The sequence below is a fragment of the Neltuma alba genome, unplaced genomic scaffold (genome assembly GCF_004799145.2).
Source record: "Neltuma alba isolate B1F8T4 unplaced genomic scaffold, ASM479914v2 tig00012190_pilon, whole genome shotgun sequence".
Taxonomy (NCBI): Eukaryota; Viridiplantae; Streptophyta; class Magnoliopsida; order Fabales; family Fabaceae; genus Neltuma; species Neltuma alba.
In genome coordinates, this window is record NW_021636730.1 from 332,654 (window position 1) to 352,850 (window position 20,197).

Consider the following 20,197-nt stretch of genomic DNA (forward strand, 5'->3'; position numbering starts at 1 on the left):
TTTGTCAATATATCGGTTGTAACTTTTAGTTTAAATTTTAACATTATAAATTGTTGATATTAACGATAAATTTTAACCTAAATAGTTAAATAAATTTACAACTAAAATTGCTATTATAAATTTATTGATATTAGATGCAAATTTCATCAAAGATTTACAGTTAGATATTAACTGTATAACAATAAAATTGCTATTAATCATACATTTAGTTATACCATTATACATTCGTTGATGTTAGTTTAAAAGAAAACAATCAATTATATAAGCTGCAATATTAGCCATTAATATTAGATGTCACCTATTGGTAAGAGGAAAAAATATTATATGTCACAAAAATTTAACTGTTAACATAAAAAATCACAGATGTAGATTTGTTTGACCATTTAAGCCAAAAAAATTTAAAGGTTAAAAGCACTAACAAACTCTTGAAGCTACCAAACTAATTGGGTTAGGTTTTCAACTTCAGCTCCTTTTCGCTGTTGCAAGATTGTTAGTACTCTGATACCAAAACGTCACTATTTTGATACCAAGATTTCACTGCATATTAAAATTCTTATTTTCAACTTTTTCGGATTGTCACTGCTCTAATACCAAATTTCACTATATATTAAATTTTTTTATAATCATCATTATCATAATAAACCACCAAATGAAAGAAGAACCAAACATCTTTCTTGTTAATACCTGTAATGTGATTAAACTAAATGGAGCTTATTATTTCAATAGAATATGACATTTGCTTTCTCCCCCTTTTTTTTTTAGTTTTTTCACCTTATAAAATTACATATTAAATAGAAATCATATGATAATTCTGTATACTTTTATTCTACTATACCCAATATATTTTCAAAATCTAATCATTTCTATTCCCATTACTTATTTAATTTCCTTTAACTAATCCAAATAGGTGCTTCATGTGTTACTTGCAAATTCACCTTTTTAAATTAACAAGCTGATTAAATCTCCATGCCAAGCTTATCAGCTTCCAAAGATTTTCAGGCACAAGAGTGTTATTAGCATCCCAATGTTGCAAGATTTTCCAAGCTCAAGCCGTTGTCTATTGATGGTAAAGAAGGGGAAAAAATGGTTGCAGCTCACCGGCTGATTTACAAATGTATGCTAATGAAACATAGTTTGATGGATGCTATACTCATGTAACTGCCACAAATCTCACGGAATCATTAATTTCAAATTTTCTTCCTGGACATAGTATACAAAGGAAATGTACAAGACAAGGTTTCTGGGAAAACACAAGGTCCCTTTACACACAACCCCCTGGCCAAGACAGCTTAAATAGACTGAGTGAGGAAGGGGGGGGGGGAGGAGGGGCTTATAATAAAAAAATCATACAATTCTATTCGTGCAAAGGGGAAAAATAATTCAGAAGATAACTTTAGTCTGTCCATCCTTGCCAGAGGATCACAGGCAATAAAATTCACCTAAAAATTGCGTCCACTCCTGAAAAATGTCATAAAAAGTAATGTCGATGAGTCAGATGTTTAACCAGCAACACTTTTAACCAAAAGAGGAGGGAAAAAAAAAAAAGAAGCAAAAGCTAGTAACATATATTATGTAGAAGTGGATGTCGAGAAGGTGCAAAGAAAGAGGCAAGGACCAGCTTTGACAACGACAAAACAGCATCCCACACAAACTCATGATTTAATGTTTAAAACACAGAATTTATAGATTTTGACAGTTGACCATATTGATCACGAAAATAGGCAAGTTCTACAGTAGCCCCTAATGCAGACACAAGAGGGTCAAATGAGATTCTGAACTTCAGGTTTATTCAAATTTTAAGTAAAATTATTATCATGATGAAAGGAGCAAGGAACAGGAAATTGACCTGGATGAAACTAAATGAGAACTATTTACAGCACCCCTTGGTGCACTAGCTCGCCTCGCTCTATGATCATTATCCTTACTACCCCGCATAGCAGCAACTTCCTTTTCCATGGCAGCTACTTCCCTCCGCATTTTTTTGGCCTCAACTTCCATAGCCTTGTTCAATGTATCAACCTTCTTTGCCAGCATCTACCCATTTGCAAAAGAAAGCCATTAATTAAATAAAAGAGCTAGAGAGAGTTTAATGTAAAATATTGACCGTTAACCAGAAATCAAATACCAGACCTCAATTGCATCATCCTTGTCTTTAAGGGTCTGATCTTTTTCATGACAAGACTTCCTCAGAGATATAACCTCTTTCTGTAACATGTCATACAGCATTCCTGAGACATAATCTTCATGTTCTGCTTTAGATTTTTCAACCGGCGCGTCATTTGCACTTCCCTCACGTGCAGTGACATTCTCAGTACTGGTGGTTTGATTACTGGCATTGGCTGGCATGTTATCTTGCCCACTCCCATTTGAAGTTGGTCTCTCTCTCTCAAGGGATCTACCACCATCAAATGATCTAGATGACAGTTTGGCATGTTTTAATAACACACTAGCACTATTTGATCGCATTGACCCTGATTTCGAACTTGAGCTTTTCCTTGATAGATATCCATTGGAGGAGGATCCAGAGAGGCTCTCAGCTCCTCCAAAAGACTGACGCCTTGATGGTCCACTGGCAATGTTTCTTACATCTGATGCAATGATTTTAGAATTACCATTGGATGCTTAATCTTTTGTTCCAAAACTTTGAACCGCAGTTGATACTTTTCCTGTGTAGTTGATTCAATTAAGTATAGGTTATTGAGAAGACGCCTGAAGAGAAATCAAGAGTTTGGAGCAACACAAATGCACAAATTAGATGGATACCTTCATCTGTGCTTCTGCTTTTGCAGTGCGCTCAGCTATTGCCAGCTTATCTCTTAGCTGTTGCATTTCACCCTACATAACTACGAAAAAAGTCAATCTATGATGAAGAATATAATTATTTAGTTTCTTCCTCTCTCTCTACTGATGAGTGATTCCCTGATCTTGACATCATGTATGCATAAAATCACTAAAATAACCAGCAAAGTTGCTGAGAAATTTCAGAATAATTACAAACACAATCTAGCAAAATTGATGTATTCATATTATATGAGCTCTTCTGTTGGAAACATCAGCCCATTGCAATATTTTAAAGAATCAGCCATGGGAAACATGAAAATACCTTGTGAATTTTTTTTTTTTTTAAATAAAAAGGTGAAAGATAAAGTTAAAGATTATTCAGAGCCCATCTCATACCTGGAAAAATTTTCTTTCTTCAAGCCACTGTTTAACAGGCATCACTTTGTCATTAGCATCTTTCCACTCATTTGCAACTACAGTGGCAACCCTGTTTGCAGAAACTTTAGCACGAGCTACTTCCCGTTCCAAAATTTTCTTCTCCTCCTATATAAAACTACAAAAGTTAGAATTGGTCCATAAAAGTAGAAGATTAGAAGCAGTTAACCAGCAGTTATTACATTCATCTCTTGGACTTTCCGCTGGTAATCACGGACAGCATTGGCAGCAGCCCCACCAGCCAAGACAGCCTCCTCAAGCTCACGAACTGTTTGGGTTAACTTTTCGACTTCAGCCACCTTTTGCCGCTGCATTTTGTCTAGTATTTTGTTCTCCTCCTGTCATTAAAGTAAGAGAACATTTAAAACAATGTTGCATTGCACTCATTAATTATAAGACGTATGCAGTTGCCTGACCTACAAATCACAATAAAATTTGGAAGACGCACCTGGCATATTTCAACCTGTTTCATTAGCTCTTGGTTCTTGTTTTGCAGGTCATCAACCAAGGATGCCTTTGCCATAGCAATTTGAACAGTTCTCTCAGCCTCAAGAATGGCAGCCTCCTTTGATTTGGTTAGCCGATCTAGTGCTCTATTGTCATCCTGCAACTTTGCTACCTGAAACATGGAAACAGCAAGCACGAGTGTGATTGATGCTCTTCCGGTCTAGATTATCATATCAGAACAAGACAAACATGAAATTGGAAAACGACTCAAAATTGGACAAAGACGCACCAAAATCCAAGCTCATTCCAATTTTTAAGTTTTAACTGGATAGCACACCACCAGTCCAGGATGCCTCGAGTGTGGAAAAAGGATGTCTATTTAAGCATAATACTAGATCGAATATCAAAATATACCTCCATCCTAGCCAGCTTGAGCTCTGCTTCCAGAGGTGTGATGATAGCTTCAATAGGAGGCATTTCATCATCTTTCTGAGCAGCATGGACTCTTCTTAGCGTGGCCTCTGCGGCAAATTGAGCAGCCAATGCTGCCTTTCTCTCATCATTGACTTTTTTTAATTCAAGGTTCTGCGAAACATAATGTAGCATTATGTGACCTGAAAATAATGGCTATAAAAAAGAGGAAAATTTTCAACAAGGGAATGGTCATGACTGAAATACTACCTTACTTTCCAGAAGAGCTTCAGTTGCTTTAAGTTTTTCGTCCACCTTGTTCAGCTCATCTGTTAGCTGAAATTATCAAACCCGTGGAAGCAATAAGTTTCGTTGCACTTTATGCGAGAGTTTCAGCAGCAGGTCAACAGAAACATACCTCTTGCACTGCTTTTTCTTTAAGACGTTCTGAGTTCTTTAAGGACTTAATCTCTGCAAGAGCCTCCCCCAGCTCCCTATCTTTCTCTGCAAGTGAAACAATATTCAGCGAGGCTCATTACTAAAACAAGGGCACACCCACTCTAATGAAGAGATTCTCTTTTAAATAAGATTCTGACTGAATTATAAGAACCAACAATTAGTTATAAAGAACCAAAGGAAAGATGGAAATCATGCATACATACGTGGTATTGAAGACTGAGAAAATACAAGTGCGTTATATAATGTACCTCAGGTTCCTGATTTTAACATTTTTGGCAGGATAGGAAAATGTCTACCCAAAATAAATGGAATGATAGTTTGATCATAATACATACAATAAATAAGATCCGTTGAAAGAACAAACCATCCTCATGCAACATATAAAGTTCATACTTTGATTCAAAGATCGAGTTTTTTTTCCTTCTGGCCGAAGGTTCAAAGATCAACTTGACAACAACAATTTTGCAACCGCACGTCGAGCAAAATGATGACGACGGCACACACTGATGTGAGAGAGAGAGAGAGAGAGAGTTGTTCCGTTTCTATTTCAAGGGTAACAAGGAAGAGGGGATAGAAGGAAAAATGCAAGATAGCATGTACATTACATAATTCAAACTTATTTAGTGAATGTATTTATGGACATCCGGCACAATACCCATCATAATTTGATAGTTTGCACTAGATGAAAATCATATCTAAGATTCATTCCCCGAAGACTCTAATTTCTTCCAGAAAAAATAAATAATTATGGCCAAAATGACTAAATTTGCATGTTGAGAGAAGAATGCAAGTTTTATTTAATCGATAAAGATATAGCTCAAATTCAGTTCGAAACTAATGTAGTTCAATTAGAATAATTTTGTCGCTGCTAAAGTTCTCTTTGTTTTTTTTTTGGGCCATCATAAAGTTTGCTAGATTGAATCGAACGTTGTTTTCTTAAAAAAGACCGCAGTCGGTATAATGTTCCGACAGCATTTTGTCAAAATTCCTCTTTAGGTTTGATTTTCTCTTTTGACACAGAATTTCATCATCAGAGAAACCGAACTAGCTAACTTAATTTTTTTTTTTAAAAAATGAAATCAATCTGCAACTCATGTAACGCGCCTCTCACACTTCTCCAACACATATTCTGGAAAAAATTAGCAATCCTGGGAACTCCAAATTCCCCCAACGAATCAATTAGGCACAAAGTCATCCGGAATATGCGCTCACATTCTCCCCCAGAAAAGAAAAAATTCCGAAGAATGAGGTGGGAAAAAAGAAAGAAGGAAAAAAAAACCTCGGAGTTCATTTTCAAGGCGGCTGAGCTCCACGCGGACTGGATCGGAGCCGTGCAAGAGGGTGAGGACATCATCTACTTCAGAAGGCTGTCGGGAGAGGGCGTTCGACTTCTTGCGAGCCTTGAAGGAAGCAGAGGAGGTGAGGAGAGGGGGCTTGGCGGCGTCGAAGTCGGCGCCATTGCCAATGTGGGTGTTCGCCATCAGAGATCTGGAAACGTTGAGCTCATACACAATCCTGCCCTGAACCCTAACTCCAAAATCAGCGAGAGCCTGTAAAAGTACTGAACTATAATATATTTAATTAAGGTTAGCCACTGTTGAGAGACCGAGAGTGAGAGAGGGAAGGGTGTGAGTAACAGAAAGGCGGGGTGTATATATACAGAGGGATTAGGGAGGAGGTTTAGGCGGGGATTTTAAAATTAGACGCTGATTATTCAAAGCTCTTGTTGCTGCGAAAAGGGATGCCGATTGCTGATTAGCGTGCGAATGACAGGGATTGGGAAATGGAAACAGCCCCGGGGAATTATAGGATGCGCTGACTTAGCCAACTTACTGTGCTCCTTCATTGCTCTTTTTCTATTGAGAAAGGCTCACACAGTGACAAGTGGCGGCACAAAAGAGCCTGCCGGGAGTCCATTATTATTGATTCTTTTATCGAGTGATGATTGATTTGAGGAGAACAAGTCAATTTTACTTCTTTTTTTTTTTTAATTGCCTGAGAGAATCCAGCTACAAGAGCAGGATTAATAATCAACACGAATTCTTATTCTTCTTTGAAATTATTTATTGAGATAAAAATAAAACATCATTATTACAGAAAAGGGTAAAAGATTCGGATTCGTTCAATAATGAAATCCTAGTGATATAGAAATATGATCGCATTAAGTATAAGCTTTGTCGTTATAAAGAAAGAAAAATCAAGGATTTGGAAGTGGATGGTATTGGAAGATTCTGAGGATTAGGGAGATACGGTCAGGAAACAGGGAGCAGAAGATACCGACGCGTGTCACCGGAGACAGAAGCACATACCGCTGCGCGGAATGAAAGAAGGAACCGGGGGGGGGCATGGTAAACAAGGGTGGGGAGCGAAGCAGGGGAGCGGAGGAAGCCCGGAGACAAAGCAAGGCGGGACAAGCCGCACATGCGAGTGGGAAAGGTGGAGCGCACACATGACAAATCTTGAATCCAGCCAATGAACCTTCGACGTTTCTGCCTATGTGGGGCCCACCTTCCCCTGTTCTTTTTCAATAAAAACGCAGACACCAAAATGTTGATAACTATTCGCTTGTAAGCTTCTACGTCCGTTGATCATCAGTTGTCCATCATTCTTCGCACCCAATTGACCCGCACGCGCCTCCACACGAGCGTGCGTGCTCCATTTTAAGGATATTGGTAATCCAGGCGTATGTATGCGATCTCATATTCAAACTTCGTCTCGCTCTGCCACACGCTTGAATTTAATACCCGTGGGTTGTCCGTACCATCACGAATCAGCTGTCAGCATCTGGCTTGAAAACGGATCGGGCCTCGGGTTAGCTTCTTTCGGACTCAATTGCTCGAGTAACTAATATGTGAACAAGAATTATGCAGAACGTGTTCATTATTTCATCTAATCCAGGGGAATTATATCCCTTACAACAAATTTTTAAATAAGACCCAACTTTATACCCGAAAAGAAGAGTTCCACTTTTTTTTTAAAAAAAAAAATCTCCTTTACGTCACTCACAATCACAAGTAAAATCGTTACTTAACATTTGATCATAAAATCCTTACTTAGTAAAAAAAATCCTTATTTTTTTATTCAAACCTCTCGCCACTACATTACACAGGTAAAAAAAAAAAATTTCCGTATACTCTCTTTGGGGATTTTGATTAAAAATAAATATATTATTCTTCAATAAATATACTGCCTCCGATCCTTAATATAAGGCCCAATTTGACTTTCATTTTAATCCTAAATATAATATCTCAATCCACCTTATCTCTCATATTTATTCATTTTTTTAACATAGTTCTTGTAATAATAATAATTTTTGCCAATAAACTTGATTAGCGAGGATATTTTAAAAAAGACAACATTTATTTATTACAAATAACTTAATTCATTTTTTTAATTTATTCAAATTAGTTAACTAACTCTTATATTTAGGATTAGGATAGTACAAAATACTTCACCAGTCCTTAATATATGTCCTAATTCTTGAGTTAATTTTAGTCTTAAATATAAGACCTATTTTTTATATTTATCAGTTTTTTTTCTAAATTACCCTGATAGATCTCCCTCAACTATAATCAAGTAGAAGAGGTTCAAGCTAATCATTCAGATCACGAAGCTCCTTCTTCAATCTCATCATTGCCCGACCTGATAATGCTAGATTCTGGTTCCCCTTTATTTGCCTTTAATATTCATCATTGTCTACACTAATTAACCAAGAAATAAAATTGGTGCCCACCAAAAATTAAAAAAACAGAGAGAGAAATCATCGCCTCATTTTTAATATTGCACATAAAATTAAGAATCAGGTCAAGATGCATCATTCAAAGGCTTCACCAAAAGTAATCTGATTATTTGAATGACTCTAAAAAGCTAATATTAAACTTGCAGCAACATCCAAAGGAATGAAAAGCCTAAAGGAGGAGGATTGCTTCTGAGCAAAACACATCTCTTGAAGGACCACATTTATCCCTTCACCCAAGGGATCACAAGCTCAAGAATTAGTTTCATTTCATACTCAAGAAGATCTACTTCAACTCAAAATTGACTAGTTCCCTGAATTTTCCATCAAATGACGGATATATACCTCACTAAATGGTGTAATACCCTGGCCGAATAAGGAAAGAAAATAGAAAGAAATACTATGTAAATCTGATAGGGTTGGTTGCTTGGATCAGATTTTGAACAAAGCTCCCGAAACTTAAAACAGACGTGTCTTTAACAATACCCAAAGAATAAGGTCTGATGTTATGAGATTTCATAGGTTTACCGCCACAACAGGAATTGAAGGCAGGGAGAGTCCTTCAGAAAGCCTACTCGTATAGAACCCGTTAGGCTGATTCTGAATCATTAGCTACCGCAGATTCGCGTTCCTGACGACGCTGTTCCCTCTGTAACAAAGATGAGGTTAAGAGTGATTCAAATAGGCTAATTAGTAAATCAATGGCAGGTACATCTCTTCATCACTTTTTTTTGGCCTCACTGCTCATCATTATTTAAAAACTAGTAATGCACGGGGAAAAACCCAATTTCAGAGATTGATTTGTTATACAGATTATCTTAAAAAGTAAATGAAATAATGCCAATTCCAGAGTCAAAAATGCTTTCTGTTTCACATGGCTATGCGATTCCAAGTGTTGATAGATATAAGCAAGCTCTGGGGAAGAAGAAAGTTGCGTGTTGTGCTCACAGAGGCCCTTTACTTGGCCAGGAGCACTGACCATCGCACAAGTTGAAAGGTCAAATATAGCACTTAGCTGGTGGAACCCTTAGAAATGGTATCAATTGATAAGAGTAAGCAAGAAAGGATAATTCTCTCGGATCTAAAGGGGAAGAACAGAAATTTAATGGCTCAACTGATAAAGGCTCAATATCATTTGATGAATACTCACTACACTAGTGGCTGGAAAACTTCCTATCAACATTAACGACTTACATATTTCAGTACAACTTCCAATTACAACTATCTGCTGTGATACCTAGGTCGCTCTAGTGACTAGGCTACCTTGACCCTTGAGGGCAAGGATCTCTTGGGAAGGGGGTATTGATACATAATTGTAATGAAAGGAGAAGAGTTGGTTAGAGTTACTTAATGAATCCTTAGGCTTATAAATAGGAGGTTTTGCGTAGTTTGTAAACAGGTTGTGGTCATGAAAACCCTTATCCAAACTACTTATGCAATTTTGAGGTTTGCGTCGAGCCTAAAGTGTCTTGGGCTAATACATGAGAGTTCGGTGTGGTTACTGGTGATGTTTCTCTGTTTATTTTAAATGAACTGAGTATTCATGAAAAACCTTATCCAAACTGCTTACGCAATTTTGAGGCCTGCTCGATGGCTAAAGTATCTTGGGCTAATAGTAAAAGTGCTCTGATAGAGCTGGCATGATCTCACATACTTGCATGAGGGACCCAAAAAATATAAAATAAAATAAAATGTAGCAAACTTTCTACAGCAGGTAGCCAAGTAACAGATCCAGATAATAGGAAAAACTAAAGTGAGCAACACTCTTACCCTTCTTTCCCAATAAGGATGAAAGCAAACAAAGTCGTAGACTGGAGTAATTGTTGAAACCAAAACAACATTTAATCCAGTAAATACCAGTAATGCTGTCATAGGTCGGGTTCTATGAGGCATGTTTCTTTCTTGTAGAGACCAGGCCCTGCAATCATATGCCATTTGAAGTAAGCATTGACAAGTATAGAAGAGTAGATAACAAATACTCACTGCTCAGTTATTGTCATACAGAGAAGTACACAAAAAGAAATGATAACCAAAAACAATGGATAAAAATGGTGTCAGTGTACTACACATCTCAGACTCCACTTCAGATTAACTATGACAATCTAAATTTTCAATCGTCACTGAATCCATAACAAAGTCCATACTTTCTCATTCTATATGATACTGTAACCGAGATTCAATCATTTATGACGGAACCATTAAAAATCTGAGACCAGTCACAAACTCAGTATACAGAATCAGATTCCAAATCCAAAAGAAACATCCATTATCCAAACCCTAGCTGAGTAAAGAAAAGAAAAATACCACTTATAATACAGTGCTTACACACCCCACAAAATATGCTAGTGAAAAATCTATGCTGCATCAAACCCTTACTGAAGATAACTATTATGCTATGTTCGGTAGGAGGTAAAAGGAGCTGAGGAAAGGGAATAGAAGTGATGCTACCAAAAATTGATAGGGACCGCGAGTGTACAGGCTGCGAAGCAATTAATGGTTTATCAAGGTCGATCCCATAGAAAACCAAGTTAACCAATGATTAAGCATTAAATTTCCTCTTTTCATTTAAGTTGAGCACATCAAAACTGAATTTAAATTAAGTGGAAAGAAATTAAAATAAAATAAAATAAAGCTTTATCAAATTAACTAAATAAAGGGCAACCACCCCTGCTACCTTCTTAAACCTTGGTTCACTGAATTGATTAGTTAACTTTGTTAAGCTAGAGCTCAATTAGCTACAAATGCCTATTGGTCCACTTATAACCCTCTCTCAAGTATAAAATGTTATGTCTAACATAATTACCCTTCTATCATGTTCATCAACAATTATATGGGATAATTAGATATATTTCTATCCTAATTACAAATTAGATTGCAATCCAATCCCATATTATTTAATCTCAGAGCTTAATTAAAATCCCCTTCTTCAAGAAAAATCTTAATAGTCAAATTCACACTTAATGGCGGCCAGTCATCAAATAGATAATGCACAACAAGATTAAGTAACCAAAATCAACATTAAACATCATCAATCGGTGAAACAAAATTCAATCAACTGACAGGTTTATAGGTCCTCTAGGTTGCAAAAACAACCTAGCTACACATCACTGTAATCAGTCTTAATTCAGCACAAAACAATCCAAGATTCAAATACATAATGAGCATAAAAGGAAGAACAACTAACAGAACTTCAATTATGGTGTTTCCCTTCTTTGATATGTTCCTATAGCTGCATCCCCTCAGCTCATCGAATCTGAAATGGCTTCCTCTGGTTCTGTGACCTTCCTCCCTCGTCGACGGCGTGCATTCAAGTTCTGCCCTTCGAACCCGTCGCCTCCAGCTCCAGAGAATGATGAACAGGGAAAAACCAGCTTCCCAAACGCGTCTGCAATCTCTCTTCGATGGCGTTCTCGGCGTGGTCTCCTCTGGTATCTATCCTGCTCAAACCAGTCTCGGCGTCTCTGATTCAAGGGAGGAAGACGATGAACAGTGATCAGCCTCCAGCGTGCCTCCCCCGCGTCGTGCGCTCTTGGTCTCAGATCATTCGACGTTGATTTCCCCGAAAAACGCCGTCGTTCTCTCTTAGGTTCTGTTTGGTTGGAGGGGAGAGGAGGAGATGAGTGTGTTTGGTTAAAAAAAATAAAGGGGAGGGGAGAGAGAAAATTTGTCTTTTAGTGCTCCTCTCTCCTCCTCATACTCCCCTCCAAATTTGGAATTTTTCAGAAGGGAAAGAAATATTATGTTTAATATTAACCAAATTATCCATACTAACTTTTCAATATTTCAAGTTTGTCCATCTTATTAAAAATCTTTCTTTTACTTCTTTCTTTTTTTAGCCCCTAATAATATTTGATAATTATAATATTATAATATATACATATCATATATATTAATATATATATCATGATATGTGTGTATTATAATTATATATCATAGCGTGTATGTATTATAATCTCAGATAACATGCATATATATTAATATATACATATCATAACGCGTGTGTTATAATTATATAATATATACATATCATATATATTAATACATATATTTATAAAATTAATGAGATTGAATATTAAATTTTTTTATCATATTTTCTATTTTTTTTTAGTTTTATCATTTTTTATCACATGTAAGTGAGGTAATTGGTTTTTTTTTAAATTGATAAATTAAGAAATAATAATTTTGATATAAATATTGTAATAAAAAAAATCAGTCTAAATATAGAGATAAGGACATATTTGTTAATTTATAATTACATTCCCTCCCCTTTTCTTGTGAACCAAACAAAAAATCTCTCTTCCCTTCCCCTCCCCTCTAAGTCTTCAACCAAATAAAACCATGACCTCCCTTCTCTTCCTTTTAATTAACCTCCCCTCTCCTCCCTTTCGTTGAACCAAACAAAGCCTTATCAGGGGGTGGTTTGGATGCACCATGAGTGTTTTTAAAAATACTTTTCTGCAAATTAAGATAGACTCATCTATATATTTTTTTTTATATATTATAAAATTATTTTTAAAATTATGATTTTGTTTCTATCCAAGCACCAGCGTCCAAAATAACTGAAAGGGGAAAAAAAAAGAAGAATAAAGAAAATAAAGTAGGGGCAAAAATTGCAGCTTACTTTAGCTTACAGGAGGGATCACAGGTTTTCTCTTTATAATTACATGATTTCTATCCTTGCTTATTATGCACTTCTATGTTTCGTAACCGCATTTGGTCTAATTGAATAAACTCAAGCTAATTTTTCTATAATATAAAAAAATTTGTTTTTATTATTGAAGTAAACTTTTGCAATGAGATTATTTATTAAAATTACAAATCATCTTTCAAAAAGCATACTAAAAAATTATCATCAGTAAATGAGGTAAAATATTTTAAGATTCGAAAAGTGGAAAAATGATAAATTTTATGATAAATAACTTCTTTTATAAATAAGTAAAACGAAGAGATTTAAAATAAATGAATAATACAAGGATAAACACCTCTTTTAAAACTCTTACCCCGTTTCCGGCCCAAACCCAGTGTTGGACTTTGTGGACTGTCCTATTGACCAACAACTAATGAAGGTTAGCTTTCCTATTAGGCTTTGCTCTAGTAACAACGTCAACTTGGCGCATTAAACTGGAGTGGAATTTCCGTCCAAAAAAAAAAAAACTGGAGTGGAATTTTTTGCTTGAAGAGGTGCCTATATTTAATACCCCACATTATCTTAAATAAAATTATCTCTAATAAAAAAACACCTATACTTAAACAAAAAAAAATGGAGTGGAATTTCAGGCTCCCCCACCTAAATTTTGGCTTAACTGAGTTATAAAAGTTAATGAGATGCAACTAACAAGAGTTAAGTCTAGTAGATAAGACTAGTTCCTCAGTGAAGAATTAATATTCAAATATTTGTTGAGAGAAGTGCTCATATTTAGTGATCAATAATATCTCAAATAAAATTGTTTCCAATAGAAAATACATGTTATTTAAGGGGGGAAAAAGTTAACGAGATGTAGAAGCCACATTCGTCACTAATTGATTGGATAGCTATACAAGTGTTTTTTTTTTTAGGCCGAAAGCTTAACATATAAGTTGGATCCTTTCATTTATCAGATAAGTAGCACGTAAAATACAATTTACGTAGGGGCAGGGGGAGTTCCATGATACATCATTTTTTTAATCTTTATGAAAAATTAGAATCATAATTTTAATAGCTTCATTGCTAATGGTTTTCAATTAAGACATAATAACTGCGCGTGTTGCTATTATTTGCGAAAGAATAATTAGGCAAATCTAAAAATTATACTGCTCTAAATTTGCATCCATAGCAATGATAACATTTGAAATGACAGTCAACCCCAAACTCTTCCAGAATGTCACACCCTTTAAATATTGACCATGACCATTTTGTTTAGACTTAAGACGAGCATTTACATTTACAGTACAGATGGAGCAACAAAAAAGGAATATGGCTGTTTCTACGTCAACTTAATTGACTGGGAGGAAAAAAAAAAAAAAAAAGCCTATAATTAACCCACCTAACACGGTTCACCAGGTCTGCCTACATGATTCGTGACGTTTAAATGAAATGCATCAAAAAGAAATTTCCACTCAGAAAACACAAATTTGACACCTAAATATTATTATTTCCAACGCATCGAAACATTCTCAAATTTAAAAATATAACTAGAACCCTTCAAAATTTACACTGTTAAAGCTCATGGAACATCTTTTTTTTCTTAAATTTATGCTCTAAACTTGATTATACCACAAGTAATGGGAGTAAAAAGTACATTTCCCATAAAACAAAGCTGATGTCTCGAGCAATGAACACTTGTACACAGAAGTACAAATACTACTCTATATTTTTCCCTTCAATTCTATCAATCAAACATCTACAACAAACCCAGATTATTGAGACTATTTTCAAACTAAAGAAGAAAAATCAGAGAGAGATAAGATAGGCGGGTACTAAAACCAGGCACCAGCAGTTTGCGGAGAGATATATTACATATGACGATGTGTACAAATCAAATTTTACAGCACACTACTAGGCTTCAAGAGGAATTTGGTGTACAATGATAGTGTTCTTGAACATAGCTCAGATTAGGCATTGAAATGCCTCATTCCCTCGGCCTGGCAAGCCACAGCGAACTCAGGGCTCGTAGCCTGGAGAAATAATCACTTATCGCAAGAAGAGCTCGAGCCGACTGCCTCGTGGTTAATATCCGCAGCATCTGTTGTAATGTTTGCTGTCGCAGATTGTCAGCCTACATTACACGATTAGATTAATATCTTTTTCCACTAATAAGATCTTAACACGTCTACTGAGTGCAAAATTGCCCATTACTTGTAGGATTATATACCATAATGATTAGACTCTCATTAGGCCTACATACATTTGATGAGTCCTTTCATATCTTCCCTCACTCTAATTATAGTAGTCTTCCTTATTCAATTTTCTACCAGATACTCTGATGATCCTTTGCATCTTGAATCCATCAGATGAAGTGTTGAGGCAATAATATCAAACCAGACAATAGATGGATAATTAAGTACCTGCCGAAGAAACCCCTCGAGAGTACCCAGCTTTCCCATGGCCATAGCCATCTGCCCCATATAGTTTGCCACATTCCCTGAAGGCCCTGATGGGGTGGATGACTCATTAGCCAAAGTCTCAGCTAGTGATTGTTGTAATGCATCCATTCCTTGGGACAGCGCATCTTCAGCCTGTTGGGATGACTGTTGCAAGCTGTAAATGTTCATCAACTGTTGCTCTGTCAATGGCTCCAAATGGGTTCCAAGAAGCTGAATCAGCGCCAGCAAAGTTCAAAGTTAGGCAGAAAAATATCACAGAAGGAAAAGTCCTTTGAGAACTTATAATGGGCACACCGCCACATGGTTGCCCCAGCATACCATGAAAGACAGAATACCGCATCTATTAAAATGTGTGTGTGTGTGTGTGTGTGTGTGAGAGAGAGAGAGAGAGAGAGATTTCTCACCTTGAGAAGCTCAGATGAGCGAAAGCCTCCAATCCACATGAAACATCTCTCAGCTGGTGTTTTCCACATTCCAGATAGTATGTGGAAGACATCAGCTTTGGCTGCAGCACCCTTGAGCCTGAAAATCTCTTCATAGTGCGTCATAACGTTTTCAACAATTGTCCGAAGTTCTACATCTCCAGCATGAGAATTGACTGCAGCCCTCAGCTCATTTATCTGCCGGTTATGTTCTTCTAACCAACGTGCATACTCCACATCAAAGGTCATTGCACCTGCACCACAAGCCAGTTAATAGAAGTGCTAGTGATTGAGAATCACAATCAAAGAATGAAAATTTTAACAAGGTAAAAAAATGAAGTTGCCAAAGATTTTGGGCAGCAACAACACAAGGAAGCTTCATTCGGATATTGTAAAGGAAGTTTGTTAGGAAAATGGGAATAAAAAAGTGTAAGCATAGAGGGAGAGTGCGGCATAAAATTGAAAAATTTTAAGGGAGGATCAACTTCCTCAGAACTAAAGCTTTCTCGCTTCTTTCTGAGCTTTTCAGCTTTTGATGCCACAGTAAGATATCGTCTTATAATCAGGATATGGCATTTAGAAGATAAGCTGCAAAAGGCTGGCCTGGCAGAGACGAAAGCCACAACTCAAAAGCCTTTGCGTAGAGGGTGATTGAAAAAACATAATTTGTCATCAAGACTTCATAACCTAGGTGGTTTATGAGTCTATTTGACCAGCATATACAGAAGATAAATAATGTCCTTTAACAAGGACAGAGATATTAAAAGGGGCAAAAGCATACATGAAAATTTAACCCAACCTATGATCACAAGGTCATTTGGAAGTTGGGTTTAGAAGTCAGGTTACAGGTAAAAACAGGCACAAAAAGCTTCGCTTGATTTGGGATCCCATGTTGTGATGAGGCAGGCAACTTAGGGGGATTCGTCATCTACTAGTCAATCTTACAGTTCACAAATGACTGATTGAATGTCATGCTGACCACTAACGACCTTTTCAATGATTATAGTAACAGCTTTAAATTTGAAATAAACCCAGAACATCTAAGAAACCACTCGAAGTGTAACGATTTAAGTCCCAAGCTTGAGTCAACATGGTTGGAGGAAGAAGCTTAAATACCATTTCCGCTCATTGAATGAGATTGATCTCCCATACTTGAAATAAATATACCCTACAAAAGATTAATAACCTAATTAAAATCTATGATGCAATAAAATAGTCAGGATCGAAGGGTGGAGAAGTACAGCATTTTAAGGCATAAATTTTAAACAGGAACAACTACAAACATAATATAACGAAACCTGCTGGCGGGCTCGTTGGAGCTCCTGCTCAAGTTGAGTCAGTTTCAGCCTGCTACTTTCTAATTGCTGCACATATGCCTGTATGAATATGAACAACGATCAAAACAGAGAGCGTGTGAGAAAGTGAGACATGAAGAACCTTCAGATTATCATCAAACCAATAATATGACTATGCCGCATGCAGCAGCTGCCCAATTTTCACTATAACTTGAACTATCCTACCAGGAGTGTAGGGACACTTGCATCAGCACAATTTATCTTACCTTTTTTCGTAGCCGACTTTTCCTAGCAGCCTCACGATTTTGAGCTAGACGCCGTAGTGTCTGCATGGTTACAAAATTATTATATAATAACACCACACCTAAATTATGCAAGCAAAATCAATGATATAACCTTTTGATCTGTTTTATCTTTTGATCTGTCGCTGGAATCAGAAGCCCCAACAACTAGTTGACCCCTCTCAGACTGCAAAACAACACCACGTTTGATAATTGTTTTTAAAAGCATTTTCCTATCTGCTTAAGAATGTGCAACAATAGCTTAGATGGCATCACCAAAAGGTAAAAAAATTCATCTGTGACCAAAATTCCAGATGCATAAAATAAAATGTATAATAGAAGCAAACAAGTCACCCTTTGATTTTTATCATCTGTATCATCTGTTGAAGTGTCAGTCCTTGGGCTTGCATCTGCCATGTTAGACTCCCCCCAGTTCTCACGCTGGCCACCAGATGTAGAAGCCAGATTGGAATTTGAGTCATTTTGCAGTGGTAATGTCTGAGAGCCCGAGATTGCAGCAGGAAGATTTATATTAGATGTTTGCCTTAGACTGTATCTTCCACATAAGAGTAGAGTGCAGAAAGTAGGAACTCCAATCATATTTTGGGTTTACTCCACACAGAAGATTCAGAGTTACCTTATTTAAAGCGCCAAAATGAACGTCAACACCCAGAGGCTGGTTATTTGACTTCATTTGATTGAATACAGGATCTGGGGATTTATAAAATATTCAAAGACGCGTTAGATACAGCATTACTTAATAAACCAGTAAATTAAAACAAATACGAACAACTTCAAAGTATATGGTTCTTCCCCCCCCCCCAAAAAAAAAACATACAACATAATTCGGAACAATTCGTAAAATATGGTAGGTAGATTAGAATAGCAAGCAGCCAACACCCTAAGTCCATAAACAAGTTCAGTGCGGCACTCAAGGCATTTCAGAAAATAATTAGAGCAACGAAAATTCTTCTTTCATTTTTCTTATTAGGGCCTGAGAAGATCATTAAAACAGTGGGTACGAGATTAGATAATTATATGACAACAGAATAGAGTAAGAGCAACAATTAACTTAAAGAAGGGTATGACTAAAAGTAATTAAAATGTGAGCATCATACTTCGGCTAAGATTGATAGCATCCTCCACACGTAATCCGAAAGACTGATCAATGCCTCCAAATTCAGACATTCGGGAAGGAAGAACAGAAGTTCCTTCCGTACCCCTGCAAACCCAAATACAGCACATCAACAGGTCATAATGGTGAGAAGAAAACACGAAATTGCATTCTCAGTTTGTAACAGACACAACCATGAGAAAACAAATCTCAAAACAGCCTATTGACATAACTTGAAGTGCAGCGTCAATTTTCAGAAAAGCACCGCCACTCAAGCATGACCAGTTGCTAACTTGGAATTACTTACTTAATAGGAATCGCAGAACATTAGTATATCAATCATTAGTATAACTATGCAAGTGAAGAAAACAAGCGTAAACCGTGCTGAAACATCAGCTCAGAGTTGACAAGGGAAGGCTAAAAAAATTATAAATTTGACAGCAAGAAGTGAAAACCATGGAAAACAATACAATATGAAACAGAGGAATCGTATGAAGACTTACATGGAGGAAGAAGTAGGCAGCGGCGGAGCGTAACTCGGCATGCCGTTCGCAAACTTGTTACTGTTGTCGGTCTTAGTATTCACTGTTCTACTACCCATCAATAATCATCCTCGACAATACCATGTTATCTCCAACAAACAACAATAGGAGAAGGCCTGCGTCCATTTCATAAAACGATTTTAAAACACATCTTAAAACATAAAGGTACCTGCTCAAGAATATTAAGAATTGACGGTTTCTAAAGACCAAAGCTTCAAGGAAACCACGAGCTCCAAGAAGAGAATCAAAAAAAGCAACCGCGAATTCGTCTTACACCATGACCAGCAAAACATCTACTAGAAGGAAAAAGCTAAGGCAACATGACTCTCCGTACACCACCAAGGACCACGCTTTCAAACTCAGTTCTTCGCAGCACAAAATTGCCAAATAGAGAACTAAGACCAAAATCACGAAGACACAAGACAAAAGAATCCACCTTCTAATAACGAAGCTCGCAACAAGCTTAAGAAAGCTTCCCAGAATTGAAGCAAGAGGATATAAATTTAGCGGGCAAAACAAGATAACTTCGAATTTTATCCGGACTGATCGAGCACAGCACAAAAGAAGACACAGATGGAGCTCTGCAAACCCTAACGAGTGGGAAGTTGATGAATGATGATAAATACCGAGAGCCCTTTTGACTTTTGATTCAATGAATCAATATCGGTAATATAATATTTTAAAAAGTAATTTTGAACAGTATATTTTTCTCCCCAACCTGAAAAATTTTCTGTGCTTTTTCACTCGCAGATTGTTTATGATTATCGGATCGCATATTAAAGTAAGAGAATCAAGTCATCAAGTTGATGTGGTATGTGATTTATCAAAGGGTGGGGAAAGAGAGAGAATTACCAAGTAGCGTGACATTGAGACCATTCCAATTTTTGTCATATGTCCCTTTCGTCTGAAACCAACCCATTTTTAAAATGGCGCCTTTTAGATTCTTCGCATTTCGGTTAATTTTACCCCCTTCAGTTTCTCTCTTTTTTTTTTTTGGTTACATTTAAAATGTAAAGAATAAAAAACTGAAAAAAAAAATTGCCAGCCATTTTCGATGGGAGATTTTCTACTAGGGAAGAAAGTGTCCTTTTTTAAAGATTTTGTCGTTATGTAAGTAATGTGGGGGGTAAAAGTTGGAATTGCCTGAGAGTAGTTATTAGTGTTCAGGTTCACATACGATTAATTATTTAT

The 20,197-nt window shown here is 36.6% G+C and overlaps 2 protein-coding genes and 1 pseudogene across 3 annotated transcripts; all 3 read right to left on the reverse strand.

Moving 5' to 3' along the window:
• Window positions 1-1,155: 1,155 nt before the first annotated feature.
• LOC114724489 (microtubule-associated protein 70-1-like) lies at window positions 1,156-6,205 on the reverse strand (annotated as a pseudogene).
• A 2,125-nt stretch (window positions 6,206-8,330) lies between these two features.
• On the reverse strand, window positions 8,331-11,882 carry LOC114724455 (uncharacterized). Of its 2 annotated transcripts, none has more exons than XM_028910804.1 (3): window positions 11,459-11,882; window positions 10,040-10,187; window positions 8,331-8,918 (listed from the first exon to the last, which is right to left on the reverse strand). In XM_028910804.1, the coding sequence occupies exons 2-3, from the start codon at window positions 10,160-10,162 to the stop codon at window positions 8,859-8,861; spliced, it is 183 nt and encodes a 60-aa protein (XP_028766637.1). In that variant the 5' UTR covers window positions 10,163-10,187; window positions 11,459-11,882; the 3' UTR covers window positions 8,331-8,858. The 2 variants fall into 2 exon arrangements, with proteins under 2 accessions (XP_028766637.1, XP_028766636.1); XM_028910803.1 differs by having other exon boundaries at window positions 11,454-11,881.
• A 2,620-nt stretch (window positions 11,883-14,502) lies between these two features.
• Window positions 14,503-19,124, reverse strand: LOC114724473 (transcription factor TGA2.3). The gene is made up of 11 exons (XM_028910828.1): window positions 18,968-19,124; window positions 18,469-18,572; window positions 17,988-18,061; window positions 17,705-17,848; window positions 17,466-17,537; window positions 17,336-17,395; window positions 17,073-17,150; window positions 16,891-16,942; window positions 15,757-16,028; window positions 15,314-15,562; window positions 14,503-15,024 (listed from the first exon to the last, which is right to left on the reverse strand). Exons 1-11 carry the CDS (start codon window positions 19,063-19,065, stop codon window positions 14,878-14,880), a joined length of 1,350 nt encoding a protein of 449 aa, XP_028766661.1. The 5' UTR covers window positions 19,066-19,124; the 3' UTR covers window positions 14,503-14,877.
• Window positions 19,125-20,197: the final 1,073 nt, after the last annotated feature.

Excerpts from the sequence above, each read along its gene's own strand:
- LOC114724455 (XM_028910804.1), bottom strand. The coding sequence starts at position 10,162 with ATGCCTCATAGAACCCGACCTATGACAGCATTACTGGTATTTACTGGA. Across the intron at positions 8,919-10,039 it reads ATCCTTATTGGGAAAGAAGG|AGGGAACAGCGTCGTCAGGA; the intron begins GTAAGAGTGTTG and ends TCTTTGTTACAG.
- LOC114724473 (XM_028910828.1), bottom strand. The coding sequence starts at position 19,065 with ATGGGTAGTAGAACAGTGAATACTAAGACCGACAACAGTAACAAGTTT. Across the intron at positions 17,396-17,465 it reads AAGATAAAACAGATCAAAAG|ACACTACGGCGTCTAGCTCA; the intron begins GTTATATCATTG and ends GTAACCATGCAG. Across the intron at positions 16,943-17,072 it reads TCCAACGAGCCCGCCAGCAG|GGTATATTTATTTCAAGTAT; the intron begins GTTTCGTTATAT and ends AATCTTTTGTAG.